This window comes from Actinia tenebrosa, unplaced genomic scaffold (genome assembly GCF_029948245.1).
Source record: "Actinia tenebrosa isolate PJP-AT-01 unplaced genomic scaffold, QUT_ActTen_1.0 PGA_scaffold8__29_contigs__length_14323225, whole genome shotgun sequence".
Taxonomy (NCBI): domain Eukaryota; kingdom Metazoa; phylum Cnidaria; class Anthozoa; order Actiniaria; family Actiniidae; genus Actinia; species Actinia tenebrosa.
In genome coordinates, this window is record NW_028292585.1 from 8,408,583 (window position 1) to 8,426,283 (window position 17,701).

General features: G+C 37.6%; 3 protein-coding genes across 3 annotated transcripts; 1 reads left to right on the top strand and 2 right to left on the bottom strand.

Moving 5' to 3' along the window:
• The first annotated feature begins 788 nt into the window (after positions 1 to 788).
• On the top strand, positions 789 to 4,519 carry LOC116300182 (uncharacterized). The gene is made up of 6 exons (XM_031708989.2): positions 789 to 849; positions 944 to 1,023; positions 1,772 to 1,994; positions 3,657 to 3,713; positions 4,129 to 4,256; positions 4,451 to 4,519. The coding sequence occupies exons 1-6, from the start codon at positions 789 to 791 to the stop codon at positions 4,517 to 4,519; spliced, it is 618 nt and encodes a 205-aa protein (XP_031564849.2).
• Positions 4,520 to 5,495: 976 nt separating this feature from the next.
• On the bottom strand, positions 5,496 to 13,576 carry LOC116300211 (transforming growth factor beta-3 proprotein-like). The gene is made up of 2 exons (XM_031709025.1): positions 13,063 to 13,576; positions 5,496 to 6,677 (listed from the first exon to the last, which is right to left on the bottom strand). The coding sequence occupies exons 1-2, from the start codon at positions 13,424 to 13,426 to the stop codon at positions 5,863 to 5,865; spliced, it is 1,179 nt and encodes a 392-aa protein (XP_031564885.1). The 5' UTR covers positions 13,427 to 13,576; the 3' UTR covers positions 5,496 to 5,862.
• A 698-nt stretch (positions 13,577 to 14,274) lies between these two features.
• Positions 14,275 to 17,484, bottom strand: LOC116300212 (uncharacterized). Its single transcript, XM_031709026.2, has 7 exons — positions 17,224 to 17,484; positions 16,723 to 16,830; positions 16,540 to 16,634; positions 15,816 to 16,083; positions 15,259 to 15,380; positions 14,849 to 14,919; positions 14,275 to 14,654 (listed from the first exon to the last, which is right to left on the bottom strand). Exons 1-7 carry the CDS (start codon positions 17,315 to 17,317, stop codon positions 14,462 to 14,464), a joined length of 951 nt encoding a protein of 316 aa, XP_031564886.1. The 5' UTR covers positions 17,318 to 17,484; the 3' UTR covers positions 14,275 to 14,461.
• Positions 17,485 to 17,701: the final 217 nt, after the last annotated feature.

Genomic DNA, 17,701 nt, shown 5'->3' on the forward strand with positions numbered 1-17,701 from the left:
GTGGTCAGTAAGTAGAGTTGCTACTACAGCTGTACTACTTGTTGTTCACTGTACTACTTGTTGTCGTGCCTGTTGCCTTTTGTTGTCTTAATTTCTTAATCATAGAATACTCCCTTATTGTCTATGCGGCATTCAAGAAAAAAACAGCCAAACCTGGACGATTAACAGGTTTCTAGACTACCTCCGTCACTTAATTCCATGAATACGATTGGCCAACCACTCTATTCGAGACCAAATTGAGGTTATTATCATTCAAGTCTATTTTCTTTGATCTTTTTCACACTTCATCGGTACCCATTAGTAATCCGCGTCGAGTCAGTCTTGTTAACAGCAGAGGAGTGTACGATGTTCAGGGTACTAGTTCTTGTACTAGTCAGTTTGTGGAGCCTAGAGACGGATAGTTTGAACATTTTGTTTAGACAAAAAGAAGTCATAAAACAGATACAGAAATACGGAGGTAACAAAGTAACCAAAATGTTTCCGATTAGCAATTGAAACAAGGTGTCTTTACCTTTAAAATTTTAACATACGAATTGTAGCTATTTCTTTTTCGCCCTCATGTGGGAAAAAAGGATTTAAGGTTAAATACATATATTTGCCAACGCACGTAAAATCTTTTTCCTCATTGAACGCAACATTATTGAACACAGTTCATCATCCTGATCAAGATCATCTGACTGATGATGCATTTAAGGTTAAATACATATATTTGCCAACGCACGTAAAATCTTTTTCCTCATTGAACGCAACATTATTGAACACAGTTCATCATCCTGATCAAGATCATCATGACTGATGCCAGGCCATCATACTGCAAAGTGTCTGTACAAAAGACGAATATTGCACAAGGTCAGTATGGCATTTCTCTGCCCGTTTTACCCTTTGTATCTAGTGATCAGGATATAAAATTGAGAATATTAATATATCTGGTGGATTTCCTTAGGACAAGATCTGAAGTTCATCCAACGAGGAATAGGAAAATGCGCCAAGGTTCAATCGCTATCTTCCTCCGAGGAAGACCAGGTAAGACGACTAAGTTAATCTTTATTGATTAAAACTCATCACTGACATTAAATTGAATTTCACAGAATAATGGGCGTATGTTGCATCGAGCAATAAATAGTGTCCATGCGCTAGCAGCAGCCAATATAGCATTCTTACAATATTCGGTTCAAAAGTTTATCATCGGCTTTGATATGATCGATCGATTGCCCAGGTTCAACGTCAATCCCTTAATAGGTTTTCCCGAACTAAATGATTTACCAGCGTAACGAAGGTACCTCGATTCCGGTTTTTGTTGTTGTTGTTGTTATTGTTGTTGTTGTTGTTGTTGTTGTTGGCGTGTGAAATTGTATGTCTAACTTGTAAACACTTTTTTTTTTGTCATCCGTAAGTGGACTAATTCAAAGATTGCAGCTAATGTCGGATTATTCAATACAAAAAATAAAATAAATGAACTTTGTTTATAGAGAATGACACTTGACAGCAATTGAAAATTTTTGACGTCTCTAGTTGATTAGGGACGGGACCGACATTAACGTGGACATTTGAGCCACGTGAAGGTCTAACAATTTGCAGATGTAATTACAAAGGCAGCACCTTTTCCTCAGTTATTTTAAGACCCTGAGTGTTGGACCATGGCTGAGGCTTGAACCACGACCTCCCGCACAACAGACTGACGTTCTTATTTTTCCCATTTATCCTTTCTTTCTTCAATCATTTAGTAATTCATTCCTCAAATAACATATCACTATTTTGGTTCATTTTCTAGCCTTCCTCCTGTCCTTCTCACCATCTTTGTCTCGCATCCAAGAGTCAGCTACATGATATAAGTACCATATCAGGGATCATAACAGCGAGTAGTGCTGTACACTGTACATGTGTTGACCCTAGTCAAGCATGCAGGCGTGTGTCTAGCTTCCATACTTATCATGCTGGATCTTACTATAAGACGACGATGGATGTAGGACGGTGTGTAGGGACCTGTGCCAAAGGCAAGTAAAATCTTGCAGGTTCACCGTGCTCAGTTATAATCACACAATATCATTTCAATATATCTCCAGCTCGAGTTGACAGCATTGCTCGAAAGGAATTATGGACCAACTCTTTTTGACTAGCATTTCCCTAGCATGAGCTGGCTACAATGTAAATTCCTCTTGTCGATTGAAATGGAATAGACCCTTTTCGAGTTCCAAATTACCGCTGTGTCTCTTGATTACAGACTCATTTACACAGGGTTAGCCTCGAGTTTGTGCAGAATATTCGCGTGTTCCAGTCAAGGTCCGTCGAGTTTCAAAGTGTTTGTATTGTTGAAGTTGTGCATTCTTTACTTCACCATTGGTATTTGTGAATATTAGACACTGATTCGAGGCTAACACTGTGCAAATGAGTCTGTAATCAAGGAACACAGCGGTAATTTGGAATTCGAAACTGGACTATTCCACTATGAATGAGCTCGACAAGCATTTACGATGAATTCAAAATACAGTCGAACCTCTATTAAGCGGCCCTCTATATAGTGGTCATCCTTTATTAAGCGGTCACTTAATAATTTCCCGAAATTCGCTTTTCTTACTGTATTTACTGTAAACTTGACCTGTATTAAGCGGTCACCTGATGTTTCCCCAGGGGAGACCGCTGAATAGAGGTTAACGTTCGACTGTATGAAGAATTCGTATTTCATGGTTTCTCTTGGCAAATTCACGGGAAATGCTAATCAAAATACAATGTTGAATCCTCAATTTTCATTGGTTGACCTCAAGTTTGTTGAAGGTCAACTCAGCTGACTGGCATGGGCGTTCTGATCAAGGGCACTAGGACACCGAATGTGGTTGGATTTCTATAGGTTTTTTTCCTTTCGATTATTTGAATTAAATTAACGTTATACTTGTTTACTTATCTTGTGTCCGGCGTCCTTCGTTCGCTGTTGTAATGCAAACGTTTTCATTCCAAAGGTCAAACGGTTAGAATAGCCTATGAGCGTTACTTCTTTAACGGCCGTTCCGTACTTGACTCTGTTTGTACTATACCAACAACAACGTAACCGCGCGATGCTCCTTACGTCAGTAATATTCAACCGTCCAGAGTTAATCAAATTCACCTTAAGTTTCATATAGAGCCCCGGGGTAGGCATAGTACAAACAGAGTCAAGTACGGAACGGCCGTTAAAGAAGTAACGCTCATAGGCTATTCAAACCGTTTGACCTTTGGAATGAAAACGTTTGCATTACAACAGCGAACGAAGGACGCCGGACACAAGATAAGTAAACAAGTATAACGTTAATTTAATTCAAATAATCGAAAGGAAAAAAAAAAAAACTATAGAAATCCAACCACATTCGGTGTCCTAGTGCCCTTGTTCTGATCTTTACCGTTTTTAACAAGTTTCATTAATTGTTAAAAAACAATACACAGGAATAAAATGACAATGTATCGGTGTTCCAAATGATTAAACTAAACCTAACCTAACAAAGGAGGTTTGCATTACTATGAAGGATGCAATCAAAACCAATTTCCAAATGATGAGGTCTTATAACATGCTCATAGCACACACGAAATATTCTGCAGTGTTACATACCATACATGGATCATACTTCTAGTACCTATCATTTGATACAATCATTTTAACTTATTTTACCACCATATATTATGATCAGGACAGAAGACATGCAAAGCGGTGTCTACTACTACGATTAGCGTTAATGGGCCAAATGGTGAGTAATCATCTTCTACTGAAAATCTCTCTAATGCAGACATATTGGGGAACTTGGTAACCGGTCATAACCCCCCATATCAATGATCCCCCATTCCAACATTCATGACTTTCTCGCTGGGTAAAGTTCATTTCTTTCGCTGTCTTCCACAGCTATCCCATTTCCAATATCACTTGTCATTCTCTGAAGTATCATGTTTTTCTTTACCATTGAGACCACGCGTTATGCCGGCCACTATTATTCTATTATTTGCTCAGAGATACACAAGTATGTATGTGCATGACTTAAGAAATTGCAAAGATTTGACCGTGGGAAACGAGATCCCTTGAAGGTCTTGCTTGGATATATACTATTTTAAATATCAGAAAAAATGACTTGTATTCAGTTGTATCTATTTTCTTTGATCCATTGACAGGTGCACAATGCGTCAAGAAGATAACCAAGTGCGCATGTACCCGAACGTGTTACCGCGTGTCTCACAAACAACTCTTCAGAACAAGACAGTTCGATAAAACAACGAACAGCAATAGAACAGTTTATCGGGTAAGCCGAGCAGAGAACCAAATAGAACCAAAAAACAAGCTGCTTTGTTCACATGATGGTTGGTTCTTAACCTTATCGAATCAAAATTTTAAAGAAACGGAAAGCAGTATACCCAAATGAAATGTTTACCGAGTGGACTTATAGTACTTGCCTAACTAATATAGTCAGGTTCCTTTATACGTTTTGTACGACAGGTAATTGATGTTGGGAAATGTTCTGGTCAGTGCTACAAGAAAAGACCCAGCTCCTGTATCTACTGGTAAAACTAGAAGAATATTTTAAGTTTTATGTACTCCCATACAGGACTGTAACCAGGGGGGAGCACAGGGTGCACGTGCAATCCCCCCCCCCTCCCCCATAAAAGCAAAAGGTCCACCTCCTTTTGCTTTAAAATTGCATGTAAATGGTTTTTTTTGATTAGATGAAGACCACTTTCCATCTGCATATTGCACTGAACAGTTTTAAGAATCACTCACCCATTATTCCTTTTTTTTCTTTTTTGGTTCTGCTAATTTTCTTTGGTTACCTTTTTTTTCTTTTTGGTTCTGCAAATCATTGCCTGTGCACCTCTCCTGCAAGATCCCTGGTTACTCCCCTGCCATACATATCAGTCTCCTCTTGCTGGGCTCTGCACGAACGATACAGCTAGTTACACACCCTGGTTTGTATACAATGCGCTTTGCTCCCTTTTTTTACGACATTATTGCCTTTATAAAGTTCCCTCCTGGTAAGACTGAGCGTATGTTTCTCCATGCCCTTGATCCATACAGCTTACTTCCAGCGGCAAACTATTGTTCCTTAATTCATTTTCTTCCTGACAAGCACTAACCATATGTTTCTCCGTGCCCTAGGGCCATACAACGTACTTCTAGCGGCAAATCACGCACTGTCTGCATGTTCAAGTCAAGAAAAGAGGAGAGACCCGTTGTCTTCCTCGGGTCTTTAAAAGCCGCTTCACGTTGGATGCTGATGGAAAGACGAGCATGATGATAAACATCGTTAAGCGATGCGGCTGCCAATAAATACTTTACTTTTTTTTCTTTTATTTGTCACACAGATATTACAAGTGTAATAATGGTAATAGAGTCAGTACATATTTACAATAAATGTGTTGAAAGCTTCAAAATTGTCAAAAAAGTCTTCGAAATATATTAAAAGTTGAGACAGCACAATCAGTTTAAAGACGAACAATGTTGATACTCTCAAAAGTACAATTCCAAATTTAAATTCAAAGTCAATCAAATCATTTATATGAATATAGAACGAGAGCTACAGATTTGTTATCAACAGAACTATAAAATGTTCAGTGCACTCGTAAAATCTTACCTTTTCTGTTAGAGGAATTACATAGGGTCTTGTCATTTGTATAAGACTCAAAATGCAGGCTTAGTTATGTCAATCAAATGCATTGTCAGACTAGTAGGTAAGTATTGCATTGTATTGTATTGTCTATATGATATCCGCCATTTGTTTGTGCTTAAACCTGGACGAGGAATATATTCCAGCAAAAGTTATGTTTACAATGGGTCACAAGGCTGTCGCTAATCAAGATTTAACGCTACAGATTGGGTTTTCTGTGTGCCTGCCTTTTTTTAATTTGTTACGTTTAGATACAAGTACAAGATGACACCACCATGTTACTAAGTTCTTCAATCTTAGGCTTCCCCTTGTCGTAATATAAAATCACCAGTGGTTTGTACGATTGCGCGACGCAACAGGGCTCGCTAGGGGCGTCGGGATTGAGTGAGTTGAACAAAGCCATGATTGACGTATGGTGGGTCTGGTTGTTCATACTCCACATAAAGGGGCACTTGCCCTTGCAGTAGTTGGCATGGAAACCAAGAGGGGCGTGAATCCAGTTCCATCGTAAGTCCCGTTGGAAATCAATATATAGTGGTCGAAGGCAGCAACGTTTTTCTTTAGGACGCTTGTTACAGAACGCAGAATCTAACGCTCTACGCTTTCGCCTTCGCTTCTCGATTTCGTACCTATCATTTGGGATGTACCAAACCAGGACGAAGGGACCCGACCCCAAGGATTCATCTCTACTCTTACCTTCTTTCTCTGTATCCTGGTTTTTGAGGATGATTTTGATGCCATTATTGGACACAGACCTGAAGATCCAATCTTTTATAATACAGGTAATAACAATGCTAATCAAGGCATTTTCGTGTGCAGTAACGAACCTGGAATGAAGAACTTGTGAGCATTCCCTGAAGAGTGTGTCGTTGGATTCTCGTGATAGCTGCGGTTGTGCATTTAAACAGATTTCCAGATTGGATCCTGGGGGAGTGATGGTTGAGAGGGACTCTGGTTTAAGGCGCAGCTCAGCACGTTCGATATGACTTTCGCCATTTAGTTGATCGGTGTTGAATGTCAGGGTATTGACATCTGCGATCCATAGTTTATTTGTAGTCGCATCTGAAAACCATATATATATATATACATGAGATAATAAGCAGATAGCCCAGTTTACGACTTGTTTGCCTTTCTGTCTAATAATTTCTGCCTATCGAATACGTGAGTAAAATATCTCCCCCGAATTTCGAAGATTGTTTACCCTGTATATGAAAGGAAAATGGGCAAACTGTGTAATTTCATAATTTTACTCCCATGCGCATAGCAAAACAAGGGAATTAATTGCCTTAAGATGTTAGCAGAGGCGTTTCTAGGAATTTGAGAAAGGGACATCATCGCATTCTCATCATTTTTACCGGGTTACCTGTGATAAACCGGTCATAAAATACCTTTGTTTTTTTAAATAGAGCTCAGTATTGAGTGCGACGTCACTCGTATAGAAAAAAATGACTTCCGGGTCAAAACGGCTCGGAGAACACCCATCACCACATAGTATCCATATACCACTGGAAAAAAGCTTTCAAGGAAAATGCGTAGAAAACTAATTAATTCCGGAAAAACAAAAGCTAGGTTCCAGCCTCTCTCGGCTTGCATACAACAGAATATGTTTATTTGGTACCAATAACAACAACGGGGGCTAATCTAATATAAATAATTTACTTGATTTATGTACATTGAGAAATCATGGTCGTTTAGATTAAATAACTCGAATACACTTAATATAAACTACGTAAGAGAATATAGGTTAAATTGGCCCAAAGAACTATTCTATGAATTCATTTATTGCTAATGTTCATAATATTCATTAGTTATAAAGCGAAGAACGGGTGGCGCAGCGGTGAGAACGCTCGCTTCTCATCAATGCGACCCAGGTTCGATTTTTCTGCGGATTCTCCAGTTTTCCTCCGCTCTCCCAAAAACAGCTTCTAAAATACAATTCGATCATGGAACGAGGGCGACGGATTTGTTAGCTACTGGCTATTAGGTAATATGTCCTCGCGAAACAAGGACGATACGATTTAACGTTATAAGGCCATATGACAAAAGATCGATGTCGTTAAATTATGATTGTTACAATACAACAAAATCCAGCTACAGAATCTCGATTTTACTAAACTCTTATAATATTAACACTTTTCAATCACATTTAATAAGTTCAAGTTTTCTTAAGTTCAAGGTTTTCAGTCATCCGTTTTTCATCTTGAAACTTGTTTCTCGGGCGGTTTTACCTTCTACCAAAGTTCAGTTACATTTGATTATTTCCAAACACGCCTTTTTGATGTTCTGGTTCATAAGGCCGTAAATCAGGGGATTTATGAAAACGTCCATGGAGATAATTCCCATTACTATGCTCACCCATCCTTGTTTTGTTATCATGGATGCCACCATAACGAGAGGAAGCACTCTGGTGAAGAGAAACGACAAGGCAAGATATGTGGCAATCTTTGCTGCTTTTGCTTCGGATCTTGAAGCGCGGCTTGGTTGCTCTTGCTTCTGGGCTTGAGTCTGTCGATTTCGTCGACGAATTACACGCCAGATTAGAGTAGCAAAAATTAATGTTGCCACGGTACACGTGCCGATAAAAGGCATCATCAAAACTCTTGTTTCCTCCACAAAGCTTCGCAAAATCGATATACTTTGGGCAACGACAAAGGAAACGACGGCAACAAACGCGAGCCGACGTTTGGTTACGTGGACTCGGTGCCAAACTGGGAACTGAAGACTAAGGAAGCGCTCACAGTTCAATGCTGTAAGCAGAGTGGCCAAAACTGGGGATAGAGTGTTAAACACAATAAAATTCAAATGGCAGTTTTGTTGACGTCTCATTAGATACGTGATTTCTTTGGCCAAAAGCAGTGGACAACCAATCACGCCGTACACCAGATTATTCACCGTGATGGCCCCGAAAAGAAAGTTGGATTGTGTTCGGAGAGTTGGCTTGGTATAAAACGCCAGAAGAATCAAAGTGTTGAGAAAGATAGTCAATGGACAAGTCAAGATGCTTGCAGCCACAACAGAGTAGGATGCTGCCATGGAAGCAGGAGTTGCCTTTTCGGGATCCTTCAACTCATCAATATACTTACTACACATGTGGATTCCTGAAAAAATCGACGGGCTTGTCGTGTTCGTGTTTGTTACGTTAAGAGACGCCATCACTTAGCTCTGTATATCAAATTGCGTGGCTCCTTCTCAAAGGAGGCCTCATTAAATATGCGAAACTTTTCTGAGGCAGTAAAACATCCTGTATAAAACATTATTGTCTTACTCAGGGTTTATAGAAAGGGTGTGGAAAATTGGTTTTCTAATAATAATCAGTGTTTTAATCTACAAATGATGATAAATAAACTCAAATAAATTCCTATAATGACATAACACAGCATATTGAAAGTATAAACCTTGATATCTTCAAGATGAATCCCTCAAATCATATAAAAATATTTCAACATTCAACTATTCACTTCATGTACTGAATCAATACACGGCTTACCGCCTCATCTCTCAATACTGAAAATGTCGAGTAAGATGTCATAGGCACTTTAATTTATATCGACTATTGTCCTCCGAATTTCCTGCCACCACTTAACGATTAACCAAGAAAAAAAGGAATTGTTTGCTCTAATTTTCTTACGTTTTTCTCATTTCGACTCTGCCCTGAAATGACCGTGTAGGTCGAAAGCCTGGCAAAATAAACGTGAAGACCAGGAAGTTGAAGTAGCAATCTGAAAATTGCGTAGGGATTGCTTCTCTTCATTTTCTATTGCGTAAACACAATCTTTAACTTTGTGTATGAATTTTCCTTATTTTCACGTTGTAAAACCGTCAGAGAAAATACATCTGGCAATGAAAAGCTGCTTTTACACGCACGGATTAGTTTTCTATGCGATTCTCATGACAATTTTTTGTCCAATCAATCAATCAATCAATCAATCAATCTTTATTGTGCTCAATAGTTTACAGATATAAATAATAATAGTTGAAATTGCAGGTGATAAGAGCACAGCCAATTAGAAATAGCAATAGCTAATCGAGCTAAGTGGCTGGGCCATGCGGAGAAAATCTATTTGTTGCTGATTGACTAAAGCAATGGATAAGACAAGACAAGACAAAAACAAAAAACCGACAAGACAAGATAAGCCGGTGACAAGACAAGACATTAGACAAGACAAAATGGGCTGTGCTCCTATCAGCTGGACTAGAAGTGCATCATAGAACTATCAATAATTTGATATTATAGAGATTTTTTTTTTGAAAAGGTTGCGAGTCATAGATTTGAGAGATTCTCCAATTGCATTCCATATTTTAGTACCATTAAAGCGAATGTTGAATTTTCCATAATTGGTTCTTATTTTGGGAAGATAATATGTTTTTTTAGATGCCAATCTAGTGTTGTATTGATGTACTTCATGTATGTTTTTAAAAAAGTTTATAAACGTATTTGGTAGTCTGCTTGAATTATAGTCATACATAAAAAGAACACTATTTGAGTATATCAAGTCTTCCAATTTAAGTATTCCTAGACTGAAAAAGAGTGGACTGGAATGAGAGTCGTAATTTGAAAAGGTAATTATTCTCACTATCTTTTTTTGTAAAGTAATAAGAGGCTGAAGAGAAGTTTTATAAGTATTTCCCCAGGTGATGCAACTATAAGATAAAAAAGAGTAAATCAAAGTATAATAAAGCTGAACGAGTACTTGCCGGCTTACATAATATCTAATCTTTGAGAGGATTCCGATACTGCGTTTAATTTATTTATTTATTTTATTTTTTGTTATATGTAAGATGTGGAATTTCCAGCTTAAATTGGAGTCAATGTGTAGACCTAGATATTTGATATATTTCTCTTGTTTTATCATCTTGCTGTTGATCATTAATCGAACTTTGTAGTTTATTGGTTTTTGTGGAGGGTGAAATATGATAAAGTTTGTCTTATCGATATTCAATGATAGTTTGTTTGCCATAAGCCAGCAAGAGACAAGTTTCAGATTAGCATTAATCACACTTTCAAGTTTAGTCATACTGAAATCTGAGTAAAATAAATTAGTATCATCTGCAAAAATATGGAAGTCAAATAAACTACAGCAATTGCTAAAGTCATTAATATAAAAAAGAAACAAAAGTGGACCTAGCACTGAACCCTGAGGGACTCCATGGGTGATAATTTCCTCTTCAGATTTGATATTACCAATCGAAACAAACTGCCTTCTATTATTAAGATAGGAGGTGAACCAATCATGCACTACTCCTCTAACTCCATAATTGCTTAGCTTTTTTAATAAAATTCCATGATCAACAGTATCAAAGGCTTTTGAGAAGTCTAGGAAAATCCCACAGGAGAAGTGGCCGTCCTCTATTGCTTGCTGTATTTTATCTGTTATCAGGAGTGTAGTGTGTAATGTAGAATGATTTTCCCTAAAGCCATATTGATTTTCATACAAGATATTATGCTTGTCACTAAAGGAAATCAATCTCTTATACACAAGTTTTTCCATTATTTTGTTGAATATTGAGAGTAAAGAAATAGGTCTGTAGTTGTTCATACAGGTAACAGAGTGAATAATATTTATGGTGATGAATCTCCTCAGTCTTTAAACCGCAAAAAAAGCAGATCGTATGGGAGTAGTGATAAAGATATCAAATAAAACTGGGCAATTTGCTGCAGCCGTTAAGGCGCGATTATACGGTGCATTTTTCTCTGTATTTTGTTTCGCAACGGCGTTGCGTCACAAATTGCAAGAGTGATAACACAGTGCAACAGAGACGCAACCGTTGCCAAAAGTAGAAACGAATTCTACTTTTGGCAACGATTGCTACAGCTTGTCTCGCAATGTTTTTTTCAAATTGCGCTGTAGGTTACAGGCTGCAATGCTCCATGCAACTTGGGTGGCAACGCCGTTGCGAAACAAGTTGCAGAGAAATTTCCTCCGTGTAGTCGCGCCTTTATTTAAACCTCGTCCAATCCCCAAGCGAAGTTTCCGTGGAATTTGAAACCCAAAAACTAGTTTTCCTTGACTTTTTTTTCTGCGATCAAGTTGTAGTTGCTGTTTACACATCCATTGAAACTTTTTTAATGTCAAGTTTCTGTGTTCAAAGCAACGTAATTTCCTTGACAACCAATTTCCTCATGTATGAAATCAAGAAAAGCACAAAATTCCTTAGTTCGGTTAAGTTTTCAGACAATTGACTTTCGCTTTGTATGCAAAATTCAGCATGGTTATGGATCGAGCCATGGTTCATAGGTGCACAAGAAACATCTCTTAGCTTCCTTTTCTTTGTCTATCTTATCTGTTGCCGTTTTGTTTTAGGACGTGTTGAAGAATGATATCAAAATCAATGTCGAATATTTCATTGTACGAAAGCCTTTGCGACTTTAATCATATCCTTTTTGTAATCGCTACCAAATCCTGCAATCAAATTGGTTCAAAGGAGTGCGATTAATTCCCAAATTGCATCCTTAGGAACTCTTAATCGCATCCTAATTTTTTTTTTTTTTAACAATAAAATAAGATAAAATAAAACAAAAAAAATCAACAAAAAAAAATTTTTTTTTAGATGTTTTTTTTGTTTGCATTAAGTTCTTCTACTACATTAAATTGATTATTCTGCACTCTTTATTGTGTCTTTTTCTTGTGCATGATTACAAAAAGGATATGATTAAGTGGTAATTGAACTTCGTGTCATGCAATTTTTAGTCTGAAATCAAACTTGCAATTACAAATCGCACTCGCACTACGCGTTCGTGCGATTTTGTAAATGCGCGTTTGATTTCAGACCAAATTGCACTCCACTCAGTTCAATTACCATCATTAACTCCATGGTATACCTTTTCAGCGCGAGCAAAAAAAAAAAAAAAAAAAACGGCTTGAGAAGATTGAACGCATCAGAACGCATCGTTTACGGCCCTCCCCAACAATGCATATTATGAACATTGATCGCGACAATGAATCAATCGAATTAATACAGAGAAACGTTATTAAAAGCTATGGTTAAAAATATCAAATAAGTCTTTACAATTAAGGACAACAAAAGGATTTTGACCATCTTGGAACTAGTAACTATATTTCTCAAATCATACTCACTTATTAGCTGTATTTAGATCGTTAATTAGCTAGTTTATCAAAGTGTTTAAATACCACTGAGATCTAGCTACGTACGCTCCCCCCCCCCCCCCCCCCCCCCCCTCACTTCCCCCTTCCCATACACACAAGCACACTATTGAGTTGAATATAGAGGCTGACTGGAAATTTAAATCGATAAAAACGTAGCTGGAATCTAGGTTAAATGTAATTAATCTCTCGGATCAAAAGCATCTAGAGAAATGTGTTTTTCTTTCTCTTTTTTCACGCCTCAAGCCTTACATCATTTTAGGGAAAAACAGTATAAGTTGATTTCGCTGTAGCTTGTTATGGTTTCTGGGCTATATGCCTCTTGCCGAAGCCAGTCTACTTACCAGTGAATTGAATTGTTCGTCCAAATCTTGTGGCCAAAGGAAGCCGTACGACTCTTTTTGCAAAATAATTACTCCTATCCAGATGTCGTGTGCACTCGAATTCCTGGCCATGTTGTTTTTCGCTCTCTTCAACAACAGCTTGATACGCTTCTAAGTCTTCTTTATTCGTGTTGCGTTGTGTCTTGTCGATTGGAGGAGCAGTTAGCCCAAGTTTGGTCAAGATTTGTCCACGTACAGCTAAAAGCCTGCTTTCTTTTAACCTTCCGAGCCTTGTTTTTCCATTCACGAGGACCACATGTGTTGCGAGACTAATGGCCATCAATATCCAGCAAAAGTATCGTGAGAGTGAACGTTGTTGAAACATCGGTGCTTCCAGTTACAACTTACACTTACTTTCTTTAAATTTTAAAACCAAATCGATCTAAACTTGGCATTGTACATCGTAGTCAACAGATCAAACCTGATATTATGATCTGCCTTGAATTCAAAATCTTCGTGTGCATTGTATATCTAAATTGTCGTAGATGTATTTGGACAAGTCATTAGCATTTTGAATCGGTGGTTCAGACAATAAAGCTATTCGCAGATATATTCTTTTGTTCATAGTTGAATGAGAGTATTCTCATGAGGTCAGCTCGTTAGTGAAGGGTAAATGAATAAGCACAACAAAGCGAGCGGGTGTTACTGAGGCGACCCGGGATTGAAGCTGCCTACAAAAGTTAATAAAAAAAGTTTACTAGATGGAGTAATTTAGTTTAGTTTTAACCTAGACTTTCATAAGGGAATCTAACTATTTAAAACGTTAAATATGCGTCAAAAGAAGTTTGTTTTGATTCCGATTAAAAACACGCCTTCCTTAGCAAGAAACTATTGCTACTATATTACTTCTGTCCATCAAATATGGCGGTAAAAGAACACGTGATTTGCCAAACCAATTAAGCTGTTATATAAAAAAAAAAAAAAAAAAAAAAGAGAGAATAAATTATCGATTCTAAAAATACGTGACAAATGAACAACAAAACCAGCGAGTCGATAAACTAATATGGATTCAAATCAAGTAACTCGACTCAGACGGCATTTTTTCAATACACATTTTTATGAGCGTCACACTACTACAGTTAAGTTTTTAGTCTTTCAATTTATTTATTTATCTTAATACGACTTGTGAAATATTTACATTCTACTGAAGTCTTTATAAGCATTTTTTAGTGATCTCTAGGTGAATATTTTTTAGTTAATATATATTTTACCATAAATTAAACAGAAAAGAAAAAAAAGGAAAGGAAAAGAAAAGACAAACCCACAAAATAACTATGATTTGAGTCGTTATTTTCGTCGTAGTTTTTCAACAAACTAGATATTACATTCCAGAGCTCGTTGTTAGACAACGTGTGCTTCCTCATGAGCATGTGCAGGAGTCGATAACAGTTACTTTCATATTGGGCTCTTGCAGCGTGTTTAGTGTTATAACTCGGGTCTTTTCAGCGTAACACCCACGTGGTCTACCCTTTGTGCGCAGTAGGCAAACTTTCTCGGATGAACTAGAGACTGAGAATGGCGAGGTTTGTTGGCTTGTGACAACTGGTTTGGCCCTGAATAGAGATGAGGGGGAAAATTAACATATTATAGTTGACTAAAATTTACGTATTAATATTATCTATCTGTTAAGCAAGGTTTGCGCATGCTGGCGCTCTTTTTTCCAGCCTAAATGAAGTTAAATATATTGCTAAAGTTTTGCTTGCCAATCACTGATGTAACCAGGATTTGTAAAAATGATAGGACTTACCAGTACAAACATTTTCCTTGTACGTGGCCGGTGCAAACTGATGAGCTTGAACAGGTGCCGATATCAATAACCTGAGAAAAAGTTACCATATATAGATTAACACTACAACCTCCACCACCACCACCAACAACAACAACGACATCAACATGTTGCAGGGTCATGTTGCTTGATTCTCAGCTAAAAATATTTTTCATCATGCAAAGGTATATTTGTTGTCCCTCGGTAATCTTAGTGTAATCTTAGAATATCAGATAGTGCAAAACTGTGCCTCGAATCGATCAATGTCCTATTATGACACTTCTTATTGATAATGTTTAACTTTTCAATTCATTTTGAACAAGAAATAACATAGCTCTAGCCTATCTACTATTTGTTACTACGAATTCCGCTTTGCGTTATGCGTGACTTACCTTAGTTTCCGTTGCGTTACTCTTTTGTTTCTTTGTCAACACTTGGTAAGCCTTTTTGTACGAGATTCTGTAGCACGAATGTGCACATCCACACTTCTCAACAACCTCAACACTTTTGCGACCTGATTATCAAAAACATAGACATACTTTTAGATCAAATTTGATTTCAATTCTAATGTCCTGCATTTAATTATACTGGCGTGCCACAGGGCTCTCCTTTGGGGCCTTAATAAAGCTTTTAGTAATATCTCAGCCGGTAGAAAAAAATCTCTATGACTAAAAAGAATTTTAAAGCTCATGCCCATTTATGTAATCTTTCATTGCTAGAGTATTATTCTTGACTACAAGTGACATTGGAGACGAACAATGGACCGATATGAATTAAACATAACACAAAAAATCGTATTCCAGAAAGGACCATAATGGCAACAAAAACAAAACAAAACAAAAACAAAAAAAAGAGAAAGAAAACAAACAAACAAACAAATAAACAAACAAACGAAAAATAAAACCAGCAAATAGGTTCGATTACGACTTCAGCTCAGTCGTTTACTAACCATTTGGACTCTTGATGGCGACGGTTTTTATGGCCAGCGGTTGGCATCTATTCTGTCCACAGTTTCCCGCACATTCCCCGACGTCAACTACTCGTTCGAATTTTGTATTTCGGTAGAAAACACGTAGTCTTCTTCGACGATGGCAACCTGAAATCTTCGGTGCGCACGCGCAGTTGATTGCACTCGTGACGTCACTGATGCCATTGGTGGTTCTGAGGTTGATAATCTCTGACATGGTAGGAACGCAGGCTTGCATGCCAGGGCATGGCTGTGAATAAAATGCAACAGTTTAAATTAATCAAAAAGAATACTGATCATCAATTTGGGTCAGAATGTTCATTGAATTTTGCATGTTAAGTCTCAAAATCCGAAATTGCGACATTTCATTCAAATGTTGAAGTCTAAAGTCGACCCAAATTCCCAGTCGACCGCATACACCATGCCGTCAGTTACTGCGCAAGTCAGCAAAGCAACGTTTGATCAAAATGCGATTGATCGATTCTAATGGACCGCACCCTTCTCACATTTATCTTGGATGCGAGGAACATGAAAATACAAAAGTAAACACTTGTTCTCGTTGGAATTTGCGATCACTTTTCTATTTCCATGTTAGCCTGGCATTTAAGATACTTTTGAGAAGGGTCCATTGATGGCGTAATAACGTTCTCATGAGTCCAATCCTTACTTATGTAAATATAAGTGTGATAACGACACTATTACGTACCTTTTGATCTGGGCTCAGAGGAACTCCAGCACTTGACTTTATAAACTGGATTTCACATTGTCCTGTCACAACTGACGCACTTCTTGCAGAAACGCCTGACACAAAAACATATAATAGTATTAAAGATAATGAAAAACTGATGCCAAATGGATAAAAAAAAGATAAATATCTAATCCTACTTACTAGAGTCGTACGTATGTACTGATATCCCCCTCTGACAGACTCGTCTTGCTAAGCCACTTCGCTGCATCCACATCGCTATTGCGCTGTTAGTAAGCGAAGTGGGTGAACCTGTAAAATTCAAACAACAATTTGAAGACAAAAAATGAGTTACTACTTCAGCCTTTTCTTTAAGCACGTCAATCTCAAGTATATAAATCGAACCTTAAACTGACAGTGCGCCTAAATATAGTCTAAGGCATGTTATCATATAGAAAAACATGAATTAAACTCTAGACACCCTATGAACAAGGCGAGATATAAATCATTAAGGATGTTCAATTAATTAAAATCGTAACTTCTCATTTGCAAAAGCAAACAGCTGTGTCAGAGATATATCTGGCAGAAACGCTCGGCGCGGACAAAACCGTAAAACTTTAAGGAATGGGAATAATTTAGGGAATGAAATTTGTCTCAAATAGAAATTTGCTACCAAAATAGCTATAGGAAGAATTGTGGTCTTACCATTTGATCCTTTAGAAAAAAGCTTTCCCATAAACGTATCACCAGATGTTGAGCTTAAGCACACGAACCACAGCACCGAGATTAAAGGAAACATGCTTCTCGATAAAATATATCCAGGTAGATAGTGACTCTTGACTTCGGAATCGAGAATGTGTGGACTGAAGTGGCTAAGTCGGTCTCAGTTTCATAAATAAATACCCTGCCAACCTTATTACAATCACAATAGTGTCTGGATAATTCGAAAGACAATGAAACAAGGGATCAAAACTGTTAGTAAACTACAGCCTTGATTGTTACAACAACATGTACGTATCGAAGACGAAATAAAGAGCGTACGCTGCTCTACCAAATTCAAGGCAAAAATAACTCAAATATATGGGGTTTTCTTCGACTCATTTATAAGATTTTGATAAAATTTTACAATGTTCTCTCGTAAGTTGGAAGATAGAGCAAAGTTTATGTTGCGATGCAGTAGAAT